A 17,434-nucleotide genomic window follows, 5' to 3' on the forward strand; every position below is an offset into this window, starting at 1 on the left:
TAAATCCTTATCTCACAACCCTCTATTTAAAAAAGAAGATCAGAAGATTTTTCTGCAAGTTAGACAGGCCACCTTAATTAGGGGCAGATCCTAAATTAGATGTAGATAGTACATAAAGGAGAATGAAGAGAACTTGAGTAAAGGAAAAAACTTCCTCTCTAATTAGTATTTCCCTTCATATAAATACTGTATAATAATAGATAACTGAATTACAATGTCTGGCATAAAGCAACCTAGCATAAGTACATGTTTTCTCCTATCTAAATCCTCTATCTTTGGGGGATCCCTGGGTGGCTCAGTGGTTCAGCACCTGCCTTTGGCCCGGGGCGTGATCCTGGAGTCCCAGGATCAAGTCCCATATTGGGCTCCCGGCATGGAGCCTGCTTCTCCCTCTGTCTGTGTCTCTGCCTCTCTCTCTCTCTCTATGTCTATCATGAATAAATAAATAAAATCTTAAAAAAAAAATAAAAACAAAAATAAAAATAAAAATAAATCCTCTATCTTCAAACTTACAACTTCTTTCTCTTTCCCAAAAGCAGCTCTACAGATATGGAATGCACAAGACTATTCACTATAACTTTATTTGTAATAAAAAAGATAAAGGGCCTTCTAAGATTTCAAGATGAGTAGTATGGTTAAAAAACTTCATCTCTGTGGAGATTCTGATTGTTCTTCCCAAGAAAAAATACTATTTGACCCGAGCTACTAAAAAGGTAAAGTTTGATATTCAAAATAGAATTGATGGGCTTCAAAAAAGATATCTAAATTTTCAAGGGATTTGCTATCAAAATGTGTCTGGACACTGGGGTGCCTACCTAGGTGGCTCAGTCAGTTGAGCATCCAGCTCTTGATTTCAGCTCAGGTCATATTCTCAGGGTCCTGGGATCAAGGCTTACTTTGGGCTTCATACCCAGCAGGGAGTCATCTTAAGGATTTGCTCTCTCTCTCTCTGTCCCTCCCCCCGTTCATGCAAACACTCTCACAAAATAAATACAAAATCTTAAAAAAAAAAAAAAAAAAAAGGGTGTCTAAACAAACAGATTTTAAAAATAATGACGCTGAAAAATCACTCTAAGGCCTAAATAAGGTAAACTAATGAAAGAAACAATAAGCATAAGTAAAACTGTATCATTCAGCTATATTGAATGTACGTGGGTATATAATTTTAAAATACAGTTAACTGAAACAAAGACATACATAAATGTACGCTCAGGTATATGTACACTCAGGTATACGTACACTCAGGTATACAACAAATGTGGGCCTCAAGAAATGGGAGTTAATTAATCCAGCAACTAAACTCGAGATTTATAAAACTAAGTCTTCTATTCCTTAAGAAATTTAAATACATTGCAAAATTACAGCCCCAGAGAATCATAATAAATTTCCAAACTAGAAAACCAGCCAAAAAAAAAAAAAAACACTAGACTACACTAAAAACCAAGGTAGTAAAAAGTGCTCTTTTCTACTTTCAAGATCCAAATCTCTGATCTTCTTTAGGGTAAAACCTCTCCAAAGAGCTACCTATAACCACTGTTTCTAATTCATCTCTTCTCATTTTCTCCTGGAGGAGCTCCAATCAAGGGTATCTCTCCATTACTCCAAAATGTTATCAGATCACCAATATCCCCTAGTGGCAAATCTAATGTTCAATTCTAAGTCTTTATCTTACTCAACTTATTAGTAACCTTTGACATGACATGACCTCTCACTTCTTTAAAAACTTTCTATACTTGGCTTCTAGAATACCACAGTCCCAGGTTTTCCTTCAATTTTACCAGCCACCTCCTCTGTTTCCTTTAGCTAAATCTTCCACTTTTCTTGAACTCAAGTAACTATACTGCCTCTAGACTAAGTCCTTGGTTATCTCCCTACTTATACTCACTTTCTTAGGTAACTTCATTCAGTCTCTTTACTTTAAATAAACATCTAATAATCCTGAGACCTTCAAAGTTTAGGTCTATCACCAATCTTCCCTTTGACTACAGTTTTACCAACTAGTAGGTCTCTATGATTGTCAAACAGGGATTGCAAACTAAAACATCTAAAATTCGATTCTATCTTCCAAACCTCTTTCCTGTATTATCCATTTTAGTAAACAGCAACACTATTCATGTAGCTGCTTAGGTCAAAAACTCTAGGAATCCTCCTTGAGTCCTTTTTATTTTTCTTTCTCACTCAATATTTAATCTATTAGCAAATCTGTTAGTACTATATCCAGTCTCCAATTACGTCTCACAACCTCTGCAGATATCTCTTACTGGCCTAAAGCAATAGTCTCCTGAATGATCTCTCGGTCTCCATTCTTGTCCCCCACCAACTCCACCCCAATCTAAACATCACAAAGAGCTCAGTAATCATTTTAACTCATAAATCAGATAATGCCATTTGCTAGCACAAATCTCCAAGAGATTCCCATCACAATTAGAATTTTTTAAAAATCTTACTACGGTACAAAAACCATATATGATCTAACCCTCACGATTCTTCTCCAATTTCATTCCTCCTATCATTCCTTCTCATTCATTCCAGACCAGCCATGCTGACTTACTCTAACTCACCAAGCACTTTATCTCAGTGCCTTTGCATATGCTTTTTACCTCTACCTAAAAAATTAATCTATAAAAAACAATTCTCAAGTCTCTCTCATTATTCTATCAGATTTCTCTTAGTTCAAATGTTACCAAATCACTTAGCATCTATCTAAAACATTCCTAGACATTCTGTATCTTTCTTCTTTGCTTTGGCATTTTTTTTATATTTTACTTGTTTTTAACATTTTTAACATATTATTTATTGGTTTATTTTTTTATTCTGCAACTAAAATATAAGTTCTATGAAGAGAGTTAGGTCCATCTAATATGTTGCCCAATGTATAAAACTATGTAAGTGGTTAATTTTGAATAAAAAATTAAGAGATGAATAAATAAATCAATAAAAAAATCTTTAATTATTGCAGCATTTTTCAGGAAGTGTTTTAATCCCTTTACCTTTTTTTAACAAATACTTAAAATATAGTGTATGAGAGAAATTTTTTCCACAAGTCCTTTGGTGGAGGGTTACACTGGTTAATATCCCACTTCTTATCATTTGCTAGATATTTAAGTTATAGAGTATTTTTAACTAAACATTAATTTGAAAGTACTTTACTTACTTTGCCTGACTGCAACCGCTGTATTCTTGAGTCACATACTTTCTTTACAAATAATAAGCTATTTATTTGATTCTTGATAGTGTTGATATCTAAATACAAACAAATTAATTATGAGCTAGTGGTAATGTTATTTATGAAATACTTCAAACATGTACATACCATAATTTAACATAATAACTAATGAACAGAGTAATTATTTAATAAAAGAAATAATCTGGAATTTTATAGTGAATATATTTAATTAAAATTAAACCATTCCTATTATTTTTACTTTGGAGATAATTACACTATTAATAGCCTCACATTCAGAAAATTATATTTTCTTAGCTTTCTTTCTTAGCACATGTCAACATAATAAGAAAGATTTAGATTTAGGTAAGGCGAAAATAACTAATAGCATAAAATGACATTTAGGTAAATTAAAGTTTTGGTTAAAGATACACTAATGATTAAATAAGTAAACATTTCTGTACTTAAATTACTCACCATCACCGACTGTATCTAGAGATCGAAGATACTGTAATTCTTCTGCTGCCTTATCTCTGACTGCTTCTAGCTCTCCAATATTATCACTCAATTTAATAATGTTCATAAAGGCCTCATAGTTGCAATTAGAATCACGGATCTGAAAACCAAGTTTAAAAAAAAACAAGTGAGAGAGGGACTTGTTTAGTAAGGAAAAAAAGAAACTTTAGTGCCTACCATGTGCTGGGTAGACACAACCATATAGCAAGTGTTTGTGTCAGTGCTTTTAAGAAAATAAAATGAAAATCTCTGTACTTATGGTCCCAAAGAAAGAGGAGTAGAAGATGAGATTAGTGGCAATGGAAGGCAAATCTGGTAGGGTACAGTACATGTTATAGCTTTCATTCTGAGTGGAATGAAAAGTTACTGGAGGGTTTTAAACAGAAGAGTGGCATTCTCCGACCTAAATCGAACAGAATCAATGTGATGACATAAATAATTCTGTTGGTTTTTTTTTTTTTTTTTCTCTATCCATGTGCTATTTAAGAACTGGAATGGAAGCTGACAGCTGAGCTGAATTTAACCAGAGTGTGGTTTCACCAAGTAAATAACAAAGACAAAAAGTACTTGAGGATATTATGAAGTGACTAACCACTATCACTGCCAAAAAAAACATAAATAAAGCAGTAAGGGAAGGTATGAAAGGTAGTAGACTTGGGATATTGTCCATTCTCTACAAGGAGTCACAGAACTGAGGACTGTTTCAGTCTAGAACTAGAGAAAAACTAGCTAATAAGCACAGGAAAAGATGCTCAATATCATTAATCATCAGGCATATTCAAGTTAACCACAACAAAATGGCAATGCCAAATGTTCATTAGAATGTGGAAAGATAAGAACTCTCAAATGGTGCTAGGGAAGTGCAAAATTAGAACAAAACTTTAGAAGACTACTCGGTAATTTCTGACACTTAATGTAAATTTTACTTCAATGGTAGGTTATTAAAGACCTGCTTTTTCTACGAATACATTAAGAAACAAACAGCTGTCCACTTATCTGCTCTAGTTGAAGATAACAATATGAGGTAATCTATTCCCACAGTAAGAGACAAGGCTTATCCTTAATTAGTTTGTATTTAAAAAATAAACCATAAAAATATATAGGAAAAAAATAATTCGTAATCCCAAGAATGAGAGATAAACATAACATTCAAGTGAATAAGCATTCTTTTCTGTACCAAACGTAAGACTATACAGAATTAAATTGTGATTAAATTTCCTATAAAACATCCATTTTTGTGTTATAAAAAATTTCTTAAATCATAATACTCATTTCATTACTGAAATGTTTTTAAATTTTATGTTTTCTTATTTCTTAAAAAATTACTTTTTTATTATATAACCAATACTTCCAGAAGTGAAATACATAAACAAAAGAAAAATTAATTAGATATTTTTAAAGATTATTTAGTTATTAGAGAGAGAGAGAGAGAGAGACAGCACAAGCCAGGGAGAAGGGTAGGGGGAGAGGGAAAAGCAGACTCCCCACTGAACAGGAAAGCCAGATGCAGGGCTCAACCCCAGGACCCTGGGATCACACCTAAGCCTAAGGCACATGCTTAACAGACTAAGCCACTAAAGCACCCCCAAAAGAGAAAAATTAAAACATTCATAATCTTATCTTTCTATTAAGATTTCAAATAGTATATATACTATCTGAATTATATCATTAATAAAAATATAATTACTTAAATAATTAGTTTTAAAAAGCAGTAACTACACACATCACTTTGTTATCCTTTTCACATAAAAATATATACATCTTTTTATATTCAAGATACACTACCATCATTCTTTTTAATGGTTGCATGTATTGTATTAATATGCCATAATCTATTATATTAATCCTCTATGCAGAATACTTAAATTGCTTTCAATTTTTTAGTTTTGCCTTTTTCTTTTTCTTTTTTTTTAAGATTTTATTTACTCATGAGAGATGCAGAGAGGCAGAGACATAGGCAGAGGGAGAAGCAGGCTCCCTGCATGGAGCCTGACGTAGGACTCGATCCTGGGACTCCAGGATCATGCCTGAGCCAAAGGCAGAACCTCAACCGCTGAGCCACTGAGGCGTCCCAGTTTTGCCCTTAAATGTAGATTATTTAACTCTTTATCACTTTAGAATAAACTTCATGAGTAGAACTCCTAACCAAATGATATGCATTTTAAAATTTTTAATTAGGCAGATCTGCATTTTTTTTTTAATTTTTATTTATTTATGATAGTTACAGAGAGAGAGAGAGGCAGAGACACAGGCAGAGGGAGAAGCAGGCTCCATGCACCGGGAGCCCGATGTGGGACTCGATCCCGGGTCTCCAGGATCGCGCCCTGGGCCAAAGGCAGGCGCCAAACCGCTGCGCCACCCAGGGATCCCGTGATCTGCATATTTTAAAAATACGATTTGGTAGAGCCTAACAGGATGCTAAAAAAAAATGACAAATGAAAAGAAGAATCAAGTTATGTGACCTTCAATCAAGTTATGTGACCTCCATAAAATGATTTAGGAATACAAAGCTAACAAAACAATTTCTGCCTGCAGGTAACCCACAAACTGGTAGGAAAGACAAATATTGCTGCAGCAACAATGAAACAATGTCAAGTTTGATAATGGCTACTAGAAACAAAAAATAAAGTATTTCTTTCCTAAGAAAGCTAGACTGAGTTAATGGAAGACAACTGTGGAGAAGAAATTCCATTTTAAGAAAATGAATCAAGGATCTAGAAGTATATATCAAAGAATCCCCAGCAATCGCCCATTTACAACTCTTCCTTGACTGTAAATTTATTGAGGGAAAGCATATATACCACACACAAAAATAATTAGACCTAGTAAATTTAGTAATCACTATAACCCTTTGATATATTTAATGGATGAGAAAACTCTGACTTAAAGAAAAAACTAGCGACTTATACACACATTAAGCAACTTAAACAAATCTAGAACACCCATCCTCTCATTCTCTGTACAGTGTTCCTTACACTATACTTTCCTACACTATATGGTATAAAAATGTAAATCCACATGCTATTTAAGCAGTTCAGACCACAACCTGTGTTTAAAACCTAATAGCAGCTTTTAAAATTACTCAGGCAGTAAAATAATTGTTTTTAATTTAAATAAATACTAACAACATCTAAATTGTAACAGAATTATCTTAACAACAAACTTCTTTAAAAGAATTTGGCTAGTTCATTCAACATATGAGCAAACAGAAATACTAGAAATACAAAGATTATCTTTAAACACATTTTTTCCTAATTCTTTAATAAATTATTGCTTGATCATCCTGATCTCCAAATACTATTTCTGAATTTTAAAAGACTGTTTTAAAAACAGAGTTGTAATTTTAGAAAGTACATACCATCCATATGATATATTGATTAATATAATCAGGATCACTGAGTTGATTTATTAATGGAAGAAGAATTCCTCGTGCAAGAATTTCCTGGACAAAAATTATTAAAAACAAAAATAAATTTAACCTAATATATTTCTTAAATCGTTAGCATAATGTAAATAATAACACAATGCTTTTACTTAAGAAAGGTATGATACATGTAAATTTGATAACCAACACAATCTCATAGAAAGATGAACTAATGCACGTCAGTTAAAATAAATGAAATGAAGCTACCTATATCAAACTGGATACATACAATGGCATGAAGTTGAGTGGAAAAAAGCAAAAGGGTATCTCTAGTATGTTAGCATTTATGTCAATTTTTAAAGGGAAAACGTGGCACCATATGCAAGTATGAATTCCTACGTCTATATTAAAAGTATAAAACTTTTCTTTTGTTTCATAATTATTTTCTTTTCTTCACATCTTTTTCTTTTTCCAGTAATCTCTATGCCCAATATGGGGATCAAACTCATGACCCCACGATCAAGAGCAGCATGCTCTACCAAGTGAGCTAACCAGGCACCTCTTATTATTTTTTTATTTTTATTAATTAATTTATTTTTTAAGTAATCTCTACATCTCAATGTGGGGTAGTTCTAATAACTTTCTGAAGTGTCTTTTGAGACATCTTATAGCCTCAAATTAGAAGGAATTGTTTTTTCTTTCAAGATTAGCTTTAGTCTCCAACTTTGAAAAAATTATTTAATTTATATAATTCCTTCCTTCAAACTGTCTCGGGCCACATATGCTCATAATGTACTCTGTAAGGAGAAAATCCATAAACAAAACTATGTTTTTTGAAAGTTTTTTACAAAATAAGAAAAAAACATGTGGGAAGAATTTTGAATGTGGTGCTTATTAGTCTGTGAAAATTACTTTGATCTTCTAATTTGCCTCATGAAAGGGTTTGGTTAGTCAAGATGTAATCATATGACTCAACAATTCCTATACAGGTTCTAAGTAGCCATTTCCATATAATTTCTACTTTAAGACAAGCACCAGTTGTCAAATATGAAGGCTAAAAAGTTACAAAGTCATTGAGGCCATGAATCTTTAAATAAAACATGGTAACAGAAAGAAAGCAGAGATGATTAAATAGCAATTATTGCAGACAAATGCTATGATTTGTACAATCCATATAAAGGAAAGAAGTAAGAACTCTTTAATCTGTTATTTAGTCTGAACAAAAACATCTTTTGGGTAAACTTGAATTACCAACAAACGAACACTGATAAAGAATTATCAAGTTAAAAAAAAAAGAATTATCAAGTTTAAAGAGAAAAGCCTGATTTGTTGAATGCAGGACTCTATAATTATAGACAAATTCAACCAATAAAGAAATGAAATATTGGTCTAAAAGAGCAATCTACAGCAAAACATATTTGCTCTTTAAACAATCCTACTTGTTTTAAACTATAACCACATGTAACAAGGCAGATCTTCATTCATGTCTCCCAGGAGTCAGCTTACTCTTCAAGGAGCTGCAGTAGTTTATGTACACAAAGAGCAAGAAGGGCAAATAAGCCTCCTCTTATTAAAACTAATTCTCTGATTGGATATGTGCTATGTGCCAGGTACCATCATAACCACGAGGTAGATAATGATGATACAGACATGGCCTGTGTCTTAATGGGCCTTACAGTACTAATGGAGGAAAGAAGCATCAAGTAAGTAAACACAAAAACCAAATTATAATTTTTAAATATGGTAAATGCTATGAGGGAAAATAACTGTGTACTTACCTATAGCAATAGGAAATTATGAGGGGAATCTTAGAATGAGTGGTCAGGGGAGGCATCTCTTAGGAAGTGAGGTATGAGGGGTGAATACAATTTAGCCAAAAGAATAAGTGGAATCATTCTAAGCAGGAAAAAAGTTTGCAATGGCCCTATGGTGGGGAGAAAATGGCATTTGTGGAGAAACCAGTACAGGGGGAATACAGTGACTGCACGGTACAAAGGCTGGAGAGGTAAACAAAGCCACATCATGCATGGCCTTGCAAACCTCTGGAAGAACTCGAGATGTGAAATATTTGCTGGATGGTCATAGCATTTAATAGCATGAAGAAGGGACTAAAAGGCAACACAGGACATGGAAACAAGAATAAGATTTCCATTTGGACATTTAAAGTTTAAAAGGGCGGTGAGCCAATCGAATGGCAATTTCAGTGGGCAGCTGGTCAGAGGAGCCTGGAGCTCAGAAGGAAAGTCTGAACTAAAGATATAAATTTGAAGTCACTGGCACTTGCATGGTATTTAAAGCCACAGGAATAGGTGAGCAAGAAGAGGGCCCAGAACTAATTTAAAGTTGAATACAAGACCAGTTAAAGCATATAAAAATGACTAAAAAGGAGACCAAAGGAGGAAAAAAATCAGGACAGTGAGGACATGTAACCCAAGAAAAGACAAAATTTCAAGAAGGAAAAGATTGTCAGCCATGTGAAAGTTGCTGAGACACTGCCCAGCAGTGGCTGGCTAGCCTACCGGGTAGACAAAGATTCTGCTGCCAAATACAAAACCTTCCTTCAGTGGTAGATGTGAATTCAGTGATAGACATGTATTTACCAGCCTTGATAATGACTAGCCCAAATAATGGGTCTTAACAATACATATCTTAACGCAAATATCAGACATATCCTATCAAAATCAAGCATTTTCTACTCAATTCACAGTACCACTACCCTACTTATATAAGTGTGCTGAACTTGACTTAGGTAGGTACCAAGAAATTGTGTACTATTGCTTAAATAATAACATACAAGCATCAAAGCACACCTTAGGAATTCGTATCTATTTTGCTGGACGGAAGACTAAGAAGATCCTAAGCATTCATTTTCATATAAATTAGAAACTTTGATTTTACCCATTCAACCAGCATAAGGGTTGTAGCTAAGTAGCATTTCTCCATCATAACCAGCAGTCAAAACAAAAATGTTATTCCTCTACATCTATATATAGAACTCTATTCCAATGTCTATATAGAAGGAATAATAAGTCCAAGAATACGGTTCTCATCCCAACTCATTTTCTAATTGTAAGAAGCAGAATCTTAGCTGCCTAACTGCCTTTTTTTTAAAGTTTCTATCCAGAAGTGTTATTTTAATTAGCCTTATTTCGGTATAGTTATAGGTAAAACTATATTCCAGTATGGGAAGAGGTAAAACTATATTAAGTAAAATTTAAAACATATCTTTATTATAACCAAAATCCCAATACCTAACTCTAAATCAGGTAGTTCTCAAATATTGTCTAGGGACCTTTGGGGGATATAAGAAGTGCACAGTGATATTTTCAAAAAGGAACATGATGGTGTGATGGTATCAGTCAACTAATGGAATGTGTGCTTGTATACTCTTGCCTTTCAAAATTTCTTAATTTTAATTTATAACACAGTAAATATTGATAAATAAAGCCCATGTAAACAAAAGCTCTTTGAGGTCCTAAGTAACTTTTAAGAATTTAACAGGGTCCAGAAACCAAATATTTTGAGGATTACTACTCTAAGTTTCTTTATACCCATTTATTTGATATGAGTTTAAACTTACCCTGACAAAGTATCGCATGATCTTGTTCTGGAAATCTCCAGGAGGTAGCAATAAATATAGTAAGACCTCACACAAATCCCTTAGAAATCCTAGAAATGAAAAAGGTAGCTATAATAACATTAGAAAATATCAAATCTCCACCTATTTGTGATTAAAAACACATGAAGGCAGAAATAAGTAGCTTCCTGTTTATATATAGCAGCTTATTATTTTAATAATTAGTACAAATCAGTATTCATTAAATTTTTTCATTCATTAAACTAATATATTTCATTCTGCTCATCTTTATCTTTTGAATCGAGAAACTTCAATTATAAAAGTGTTCTCCCCAAAACAATTTTAGTTGTACCAATTTTAGTTTATTCTACACTTCTACTACACAGTATCTTTGCATACTTAGAAGTTATTTGCATATTCTAAAGTATACCTGACAAGAAAGAATCTCCATTATCTTGATAGGTAATAACAAAAGAAAAAGTGTATGCTCTTCTATTTTACTAATACATGAGGGCTCGATTTATATAGAAGTACTGCACATCACTATATCTATTTCTTATACTTAGTTATTATTTCATGTCAGTGCTAATGAAATGGCAATTAAAAACTGAACTGCACAGTAAATATGAAAAGAAGAGGGCAGCCCTGGTGGCTCAGCAGTTTAGCATCGCCTTCAGCCCAGGGCGTGATCCTGGAGACCCGGGATCGAGTCCCATGTCAGGCTCCCGGTGCATGGAGCCTGCTTCTCCCTCTGCCTGTGTCTCTGCCTCTCTCTCTCTCTCTGTGTCTCTCATGAATAAATAAATAAAATTAAAAAAAAGAAGAAGAAAAAAAGGAGGGGAGAGGAAAAGAAAGGAAAACAAATAGTAGAGCACATTTTAAAAATCAAGGAAGACAATTTCCACAACTAGAAATACTTCTCTGTAGTTTTTCATATGCTAACACTTCCTGGGAATGTAATTATATAGCTGATCCTTTTCATCAAAAACGTGCCAAGTAGCAAAGACTCTTTCTGAGAGACTGCAAAACTAGGAAAACATAACCTCCTCAACTAAAGCTTATCCAGTCTAACCTCTCACAAAGAAAAGCCACGCCCATTCGACTCCATAAACTATATTTAAAATATTTATACTCATTCTCTTAGAAAATATTTTAGGATATACAGGTATACTCTTGAAGAATTGACAAATTCAAAGAGAAAATAAATTACCATAGGTCATAAAAAGTAAATTTACAATGATAAAATATTTGTGCTTGCTATATTTTAAAAGAGAAATAATTTTTAATCACCACCTTTTAATTTTAAAGATGACCTTTCAAGAAGAGAAAATCTGGAAAATACTTTTAAGAATTAAAAAATAAGGTGAATAGTGACACTGTCTATACCATGCTACCTATCCTGTAAGTATAATTTCACCCTTTACCCTTATTTTGTTCCCAGCTTTGCTAACTTGTCTCTAACCAATCTGAATAGTCACTGTTATCCAAAGAGTTAAATTGAAAAGAAAACCTTCTTCATCTTTGGGAGAAGTGCACACTAAATCGCGGCAAACATCCTTCTCCATTTCAACTTCAACTTCAAAGAAGGTATCCACAAGATCTTCCGCTGTACCTGTACAAAGAAAAGAACAAAACATACAGAATGATAAAGAAAGACAGATTTTAAAGTCCTAATTTTCAAAGGGAATAAAGATATTACCTTTTGCTTGTTCATCTTTCTCTGTTATCTTCTGTTGAGCCTTTCTGAATACTCGTAGGTGTGTGCCAAAATCATCTACAATGCGTGTAGTAAAATAAGGTTGCCAGTCTATTTCTTTTGACCTTATAAAAAACACATTACATAAAAGCATTATACAAATGCTTTTTAATCAAAGAGTATAAATTCATTTTAATGACTCCTAAATAACAGGATTATCAGAGACTGAATTTATTCATACTGAGATTTTGTTTACTTAATTACTCTTACATCTTAGCCCTTCCTTTTCACATAACCCAAGGTATATCAAATCTAGTTGACAAAGTAGCTGAACAATATTATTTGAAGTATTTCATGTGCCTAAGGCTTATTATCTAAGTGCTTAAAATATAAAGAAAAAAATTTTTCTGGTTAAACCTAAAATAAGTCTGACAACAGGTATATTGGGTAATTTCTCACCTCAGACAGAGTATACATTAGGGATTCAGAATGTTTTTGCTTGCTTTTATTTTATTTTTTAAGATTTTTATTATTTATTTATTCATGAGAGACAAAGAGAGAGAGGCAAAGACACAGGCAGAGGGAGAAGCAGGCTCCATGCAGGGAGCCCTGAGACTTCAGGATCACACCCTGGGCCAAAGGCAGGGGCCAAACCGTTGAGCCATCCAGGGATCCCGTTTTTGCTTGTTTTTAAAAGAGCATTTGAGACATTTCTTGGTTCCTTCTGAATGCTTTCTGAATTCTCTATATTCTTCTCTTTAGTTATGTAGCCCAAGTTCTGAACAAAATTTCTTTGGTATGAGTCTAAGTGGTTTCTGTTTGCAGATACTACAACTTAAAAACTTAACCACTCAAAATAATTATAGTCACACAGAAATGGCTTAAAGTATGATACATACTACCCATGAAAAAAGTGATTACTAATTTTATTAAGTTACCTATTATTCTATCTTAAAAGGAACAAATCTCAAGAAACACTGCTAATTTAGTACATCAGTGAAACAGATAACAAAGAAAACAGATAAGCCAAAAAGAGTTTACACTTCTCCTTGGACTAAGTGATATTTTTAAATAAATGTTTTTTTCAGTCCAATTTTCCTTAAATTAGCACCCAAATTAATTTGCCTTTTTAGGAACATACCAAATAGGTAAAAGAATCTATTCATGAAGATGCTGGCCAATAGAGAAGCAAAGAAAAAACATACTATAATTTGCTATGTTATTTACATACATACATACATACATAATAAAAAAGCTAGTGAATGAATTAACTTGATTATTGTCACATTTTGAGAGAAAACTTGAAGTTGATGATGGCATCGAGGAACATAACAGATGCCTGTTTTCAAATAAAAACACGTTATTTACACTCAATATTTTTATATGCACTTTTTGTTACATATGTGGGAATAAACAGTAAATTATTAAGTACATGAACACAAAAACAAATTAACATTAAAAAGGGAACCTGCAGTCAGGGATCTGAGGAGTTAACATTACTTAGATTACTTTAAGTGCCATAGTATATAAGCATATACTAACTTTGGTAATAATACTCAGCCTCAACAAAAAGCCGAAAATAAAAACTTAAATCTAGCAGTCTCTAGAGTATTCTCTTATTAAAAAAAAAAAAATCATAATTTGTATACATATCTTTCAAAACTCTTTACATGAATTATTTGTACAAAATCATCCACATCTAAAAATTTTACAACAGAATTCAGTTGGTATAATTCATTACTATATACCAACTGAATAATACTAATTTATTACTCATTTTATCCATAAAAGGGTCATTCTAACAAATTTAGAAGAAAGCTGAATAAATAATTTTTCAAACTACATCTGTTTTGCTTTGTAGTATAATGCTGATTACATAATTTACTGAAATTTTCAAACAAAATAAAATTTACTAATTTTAGAAGGCATTTTAAACCCATCTCAACTCATTAGAGAAGATATAACATTGAAAATAAGTGAAGGGCAGAAACCGTGGCGCAGCGGCTTAGCGCCACCAGCAGTCTGGGTTGTGATCCTGGAGACCCGGGATCGAGTCCCACGTCAGGCTCCCTGCATGGAGCCTGCTTCTCCCTCTGCCTGTGTCTCCGACTCTCTCTCTCTCTCTCTCTCTCTCATTCTCTCTGAATAAAATCTTAAAAAAAAAATAAGTGAAAATAAACAAGCAATGCAAATACATAAAATTCATTTTAAATTTAAAATAGGGATTTCTACTTTCAATATACAAGTATGTTGAGGGTGGAGAAAACCAGTAACAACAGTATTCTGTATCTCCACCCAAGATCATTATTTTCCCTTTGCTTGACTCACTTCCACTGAATATGTGCTAATTTAAGTCTTAAAGGAACTTTTCTAGGTTAGGAAGATAAAAATAGTAGTACATCGCTTCCCTTTGTAAACTAGGAAAACATCTACTAACAATTTCTAGTGTTTGTCTTAACATAATTTGAAAATATTCTGATGACAGTGAAGTACTTCCTAAAATTAGAGGATTATGATAAATATCTAGTAAGTGAACCATGAATATAAAAATCAATTAAAGAGTCATTCAATTTACAGCCACACTTTCTTCTATTTATCCACATGTAGCTTTCTATTAGAGCTCTTAGTATCAATTATTCTTGAATTATGCCTATAGTCATCCACACTCTTTTTCTTTTAAGGTTTATTTATTTTAGAAAGAGAAAGAGCACATATCCTAGCACAAGAGTGGAGGGAGGCAAAGGGAGAGGGAGAAAGAGAATCCCAACCAGCCTCCACACCAAGCACAGAGCAAATCAAGAGTTGGATGTTAACTGACTAAGCCATCCAGGCACCTTTATTGTCAAGGCTCTTTTTCACTTTGTTTAAAGTATTATTCCCCCGCATGATTCCTACTCTAATAAAAAAAAAAAAAAAAACAATAAATCCTATTACCTATACCTTCATTTTATTACTACTGTAAACTTTCCTTTCCTCAACTTAAATACAGGAGAGCGTTATTTCCTATATGACCAAGAGAATAATATATTCTAACCCTACCTTGAAAATCTAATATTTATAGCAGACCCCTGAAGCTTACGTATCTTGACAGAATTGCAAGAATTATGAAAGTTAACTAGGAATGCAAACAAGTAATGAAGTTTCATTAAAGTACAAGAGCAAAAACCAAACTATAAAGTATATCTCTCTGAATATGTATTTTCATGCCTTTATCTCCATCCCTAATGCCAGCATTCTATTTCTAGCCTTTTATTTTACTTTATTAATTTTTTTACTGGAGTTCAATTTGCCAACATATAGCATAACACCCAGTGCTCATCCCGCCAAGTGCCCCCCTCAGTGCCTGTCACCCAGTCACCCCAACGCCCCACCCACCTCCCTTTCCACTACCCCTTGTTCGTTTCTGAGTTAGGTGTCTCTCGTGTTTTGTCGCCCTCACTGATATTTTCACTCATTTTCTCTCCTTTCCCTTTATTCCCTTTCATTAATTTTTATATTCCCCAAATGAATGAGACCATATAATGTTTGTCCTTCTCTGATTTTCTTATTTCACTCAGCATAATACCCTCCAGTTCCATCCACGTCGAAGCAAATAGTGGGTATTTGTCATTTCTAATGGCTGAGTAATATTCCATTGTATACATATACCACATCTTCTTTATCCATTCATCTTTTGATTCTAGCCTTTTATTTTAGATGGTCTCCCACATCTACCTTTCTCTCCCCTCCATTCTGTTTTCCATAGAGCAGCCAGAGTGATCGTTTCAAAAATACAAACATGATAGTACAAAATAAGAGATTCAAAAACCCTTCAAGAAGTCCCTTTAGATCTAAGGGCTAAGCATGAATACTTTCTCTAAGACCTTGCATACCCAGGACAACCATGCTTACTTCCTCATCACCATCTGTTCTACCCTCTTCTTTCCTTTCTGTTCTGCTAACTCACAGGCTTTCTTTCCATTTCTCACATATGCCCTTATCTCAGAGCCTCTGGACAAGCTAATCCCTCTGCCAAGTTTGCTCACCCTTGCCCACTTTTCACACATTTCCCTTCTCTCCCCACATTCACTTAACAATTCCCACTTACTTTAGAGTTTACCTAAAATGTCTATTCCACATGGCAGCCTTCATTGCCCCTTATCCCTCTCTCTCTCTGCCATATGCTTTCAGACTAGGTATGGATCTCCAGTTATACACTCTCACAGTACCAATTTTTTTCACTTTTTAGAGCACTTAAAACCTAGAGTTAAATAATCCAACTGCTAGAGATAAATTCAACTGCTGAGATAAAAATCCTAGGAAGCCAGAGACTTTGTCTGTTTTATTCTGTGTTCATTTTATCCACAGTGCTATCTCACATGGCTAAATAATGTATTGAACATTGGAGACACTCAATAGATATTGATTTACTGATTCCTCTTTCAGGGTCAAAACACTGTAAGTAGGTGCCTAGAGAAATGCAACATGAGATGCACATAACGGTTTCCTCTTTACTTCTTAAAGTTCTGCAAAAGAATATAAAGTAAGGAGCCCTTTTTACCTTTCTAAATCCCCAAGCTACTTAATGCTAATACCAAAAATATGCAATAAATATCCCAAATATATAGGCGGACAATGAGATTATATAAATTACTTCACTGGTCCCATCTATGCTAAGCAGTGTACAGCTCATCATCAGTAATGCAAAAAACACACCAAAATCACTAAGTATTTCTCTAAAAGAGCACTGGATTGGCTACTATGTCTTTAATTCAAGTAAAAGATTCACCATTTCATTTGTTGTGAAATTCAGCAAGTCACATCACTTCCCTGAGTTTGTTTTCTCTAAGGACATTTAGAGCTTTAAGAATCCATGATTGTATTACCTGAATACCCATTGTAGCATGTGCAACACACACACATACACACACGGACATATTACATGGAAAACTGATAACTGGTTAGTAAATCAAAATATCTGACCAAAAGAGGGAATCATGAATATATCTCATTTTAACTTAAATCATATAAATCTTTCAATATAAGACTAAGACCTTTTATTTGACTAAGGTTTTGCCAAGTGATATTAATGCAGCTTTTGTCACATTACAACACTGCAACAGTTATGGTGGCCAGTTT

The 17,434-nt window shown here is 33.5% G+C and overlaps 1 protein-coding gene across 8 annotated transcripts in view; it reads right to left on the bottom strand.

The window, feature by feature from the left end:
• The window catches only part of SNX13 (sorting nexin 13), a 186,249-nt gene that overhangs the window by 111,492 nt on the left and 57,323 nt on the right, over positions 1 to 17,434 (bottom strand). For all 8 annotated transcript variants that reach the window (XM_049093650.1, XM_025464279.3, XM_035698287.2 and 5 more), the window contains 6 exons: positions 12,320 to 12,441; positions 12,131 to 12,232; positions 10,624 to 10,712; positions 7,038 to 7,121; positions 3,641 to 3,779; positions 3,155 to 3,243 (listed from right to left, as the gene is read on the bottom strand). In XM_049093650.1, coding sequence (XP_048949607.1) covers positions 3,155 to 3,243; positions 3,641 to 3,779; positions 7,038 to 7,121; positions 10,624 to 10,712; positions 12,131 to 12,232; positions 12,320 to 12,441 — 625 coding nt within the window. The remainder of the gene's footprint in view (positions 1 to 3,154; positions 3,244 to 3,640; positions 3,780 to 7,037; positions 7,122 to 10,623; positions 10,713 to 12,130; positions 12,233 to 12,319; positions 12,442 to 17,434) is intronic.

Source organism: Canis lupus, chromosome 14 (assembly GCF_003254725.2).
Source record: "Canis lupus dingo isolate Sandy chromosome 14, ASM325472v2, whole genome shotgun sequence".
Lineage (NCBI taxonomy): Eukaryota > Metazoa > Chordata > Mammalia > Carnivora > Canidae > Canis > Canis lupus.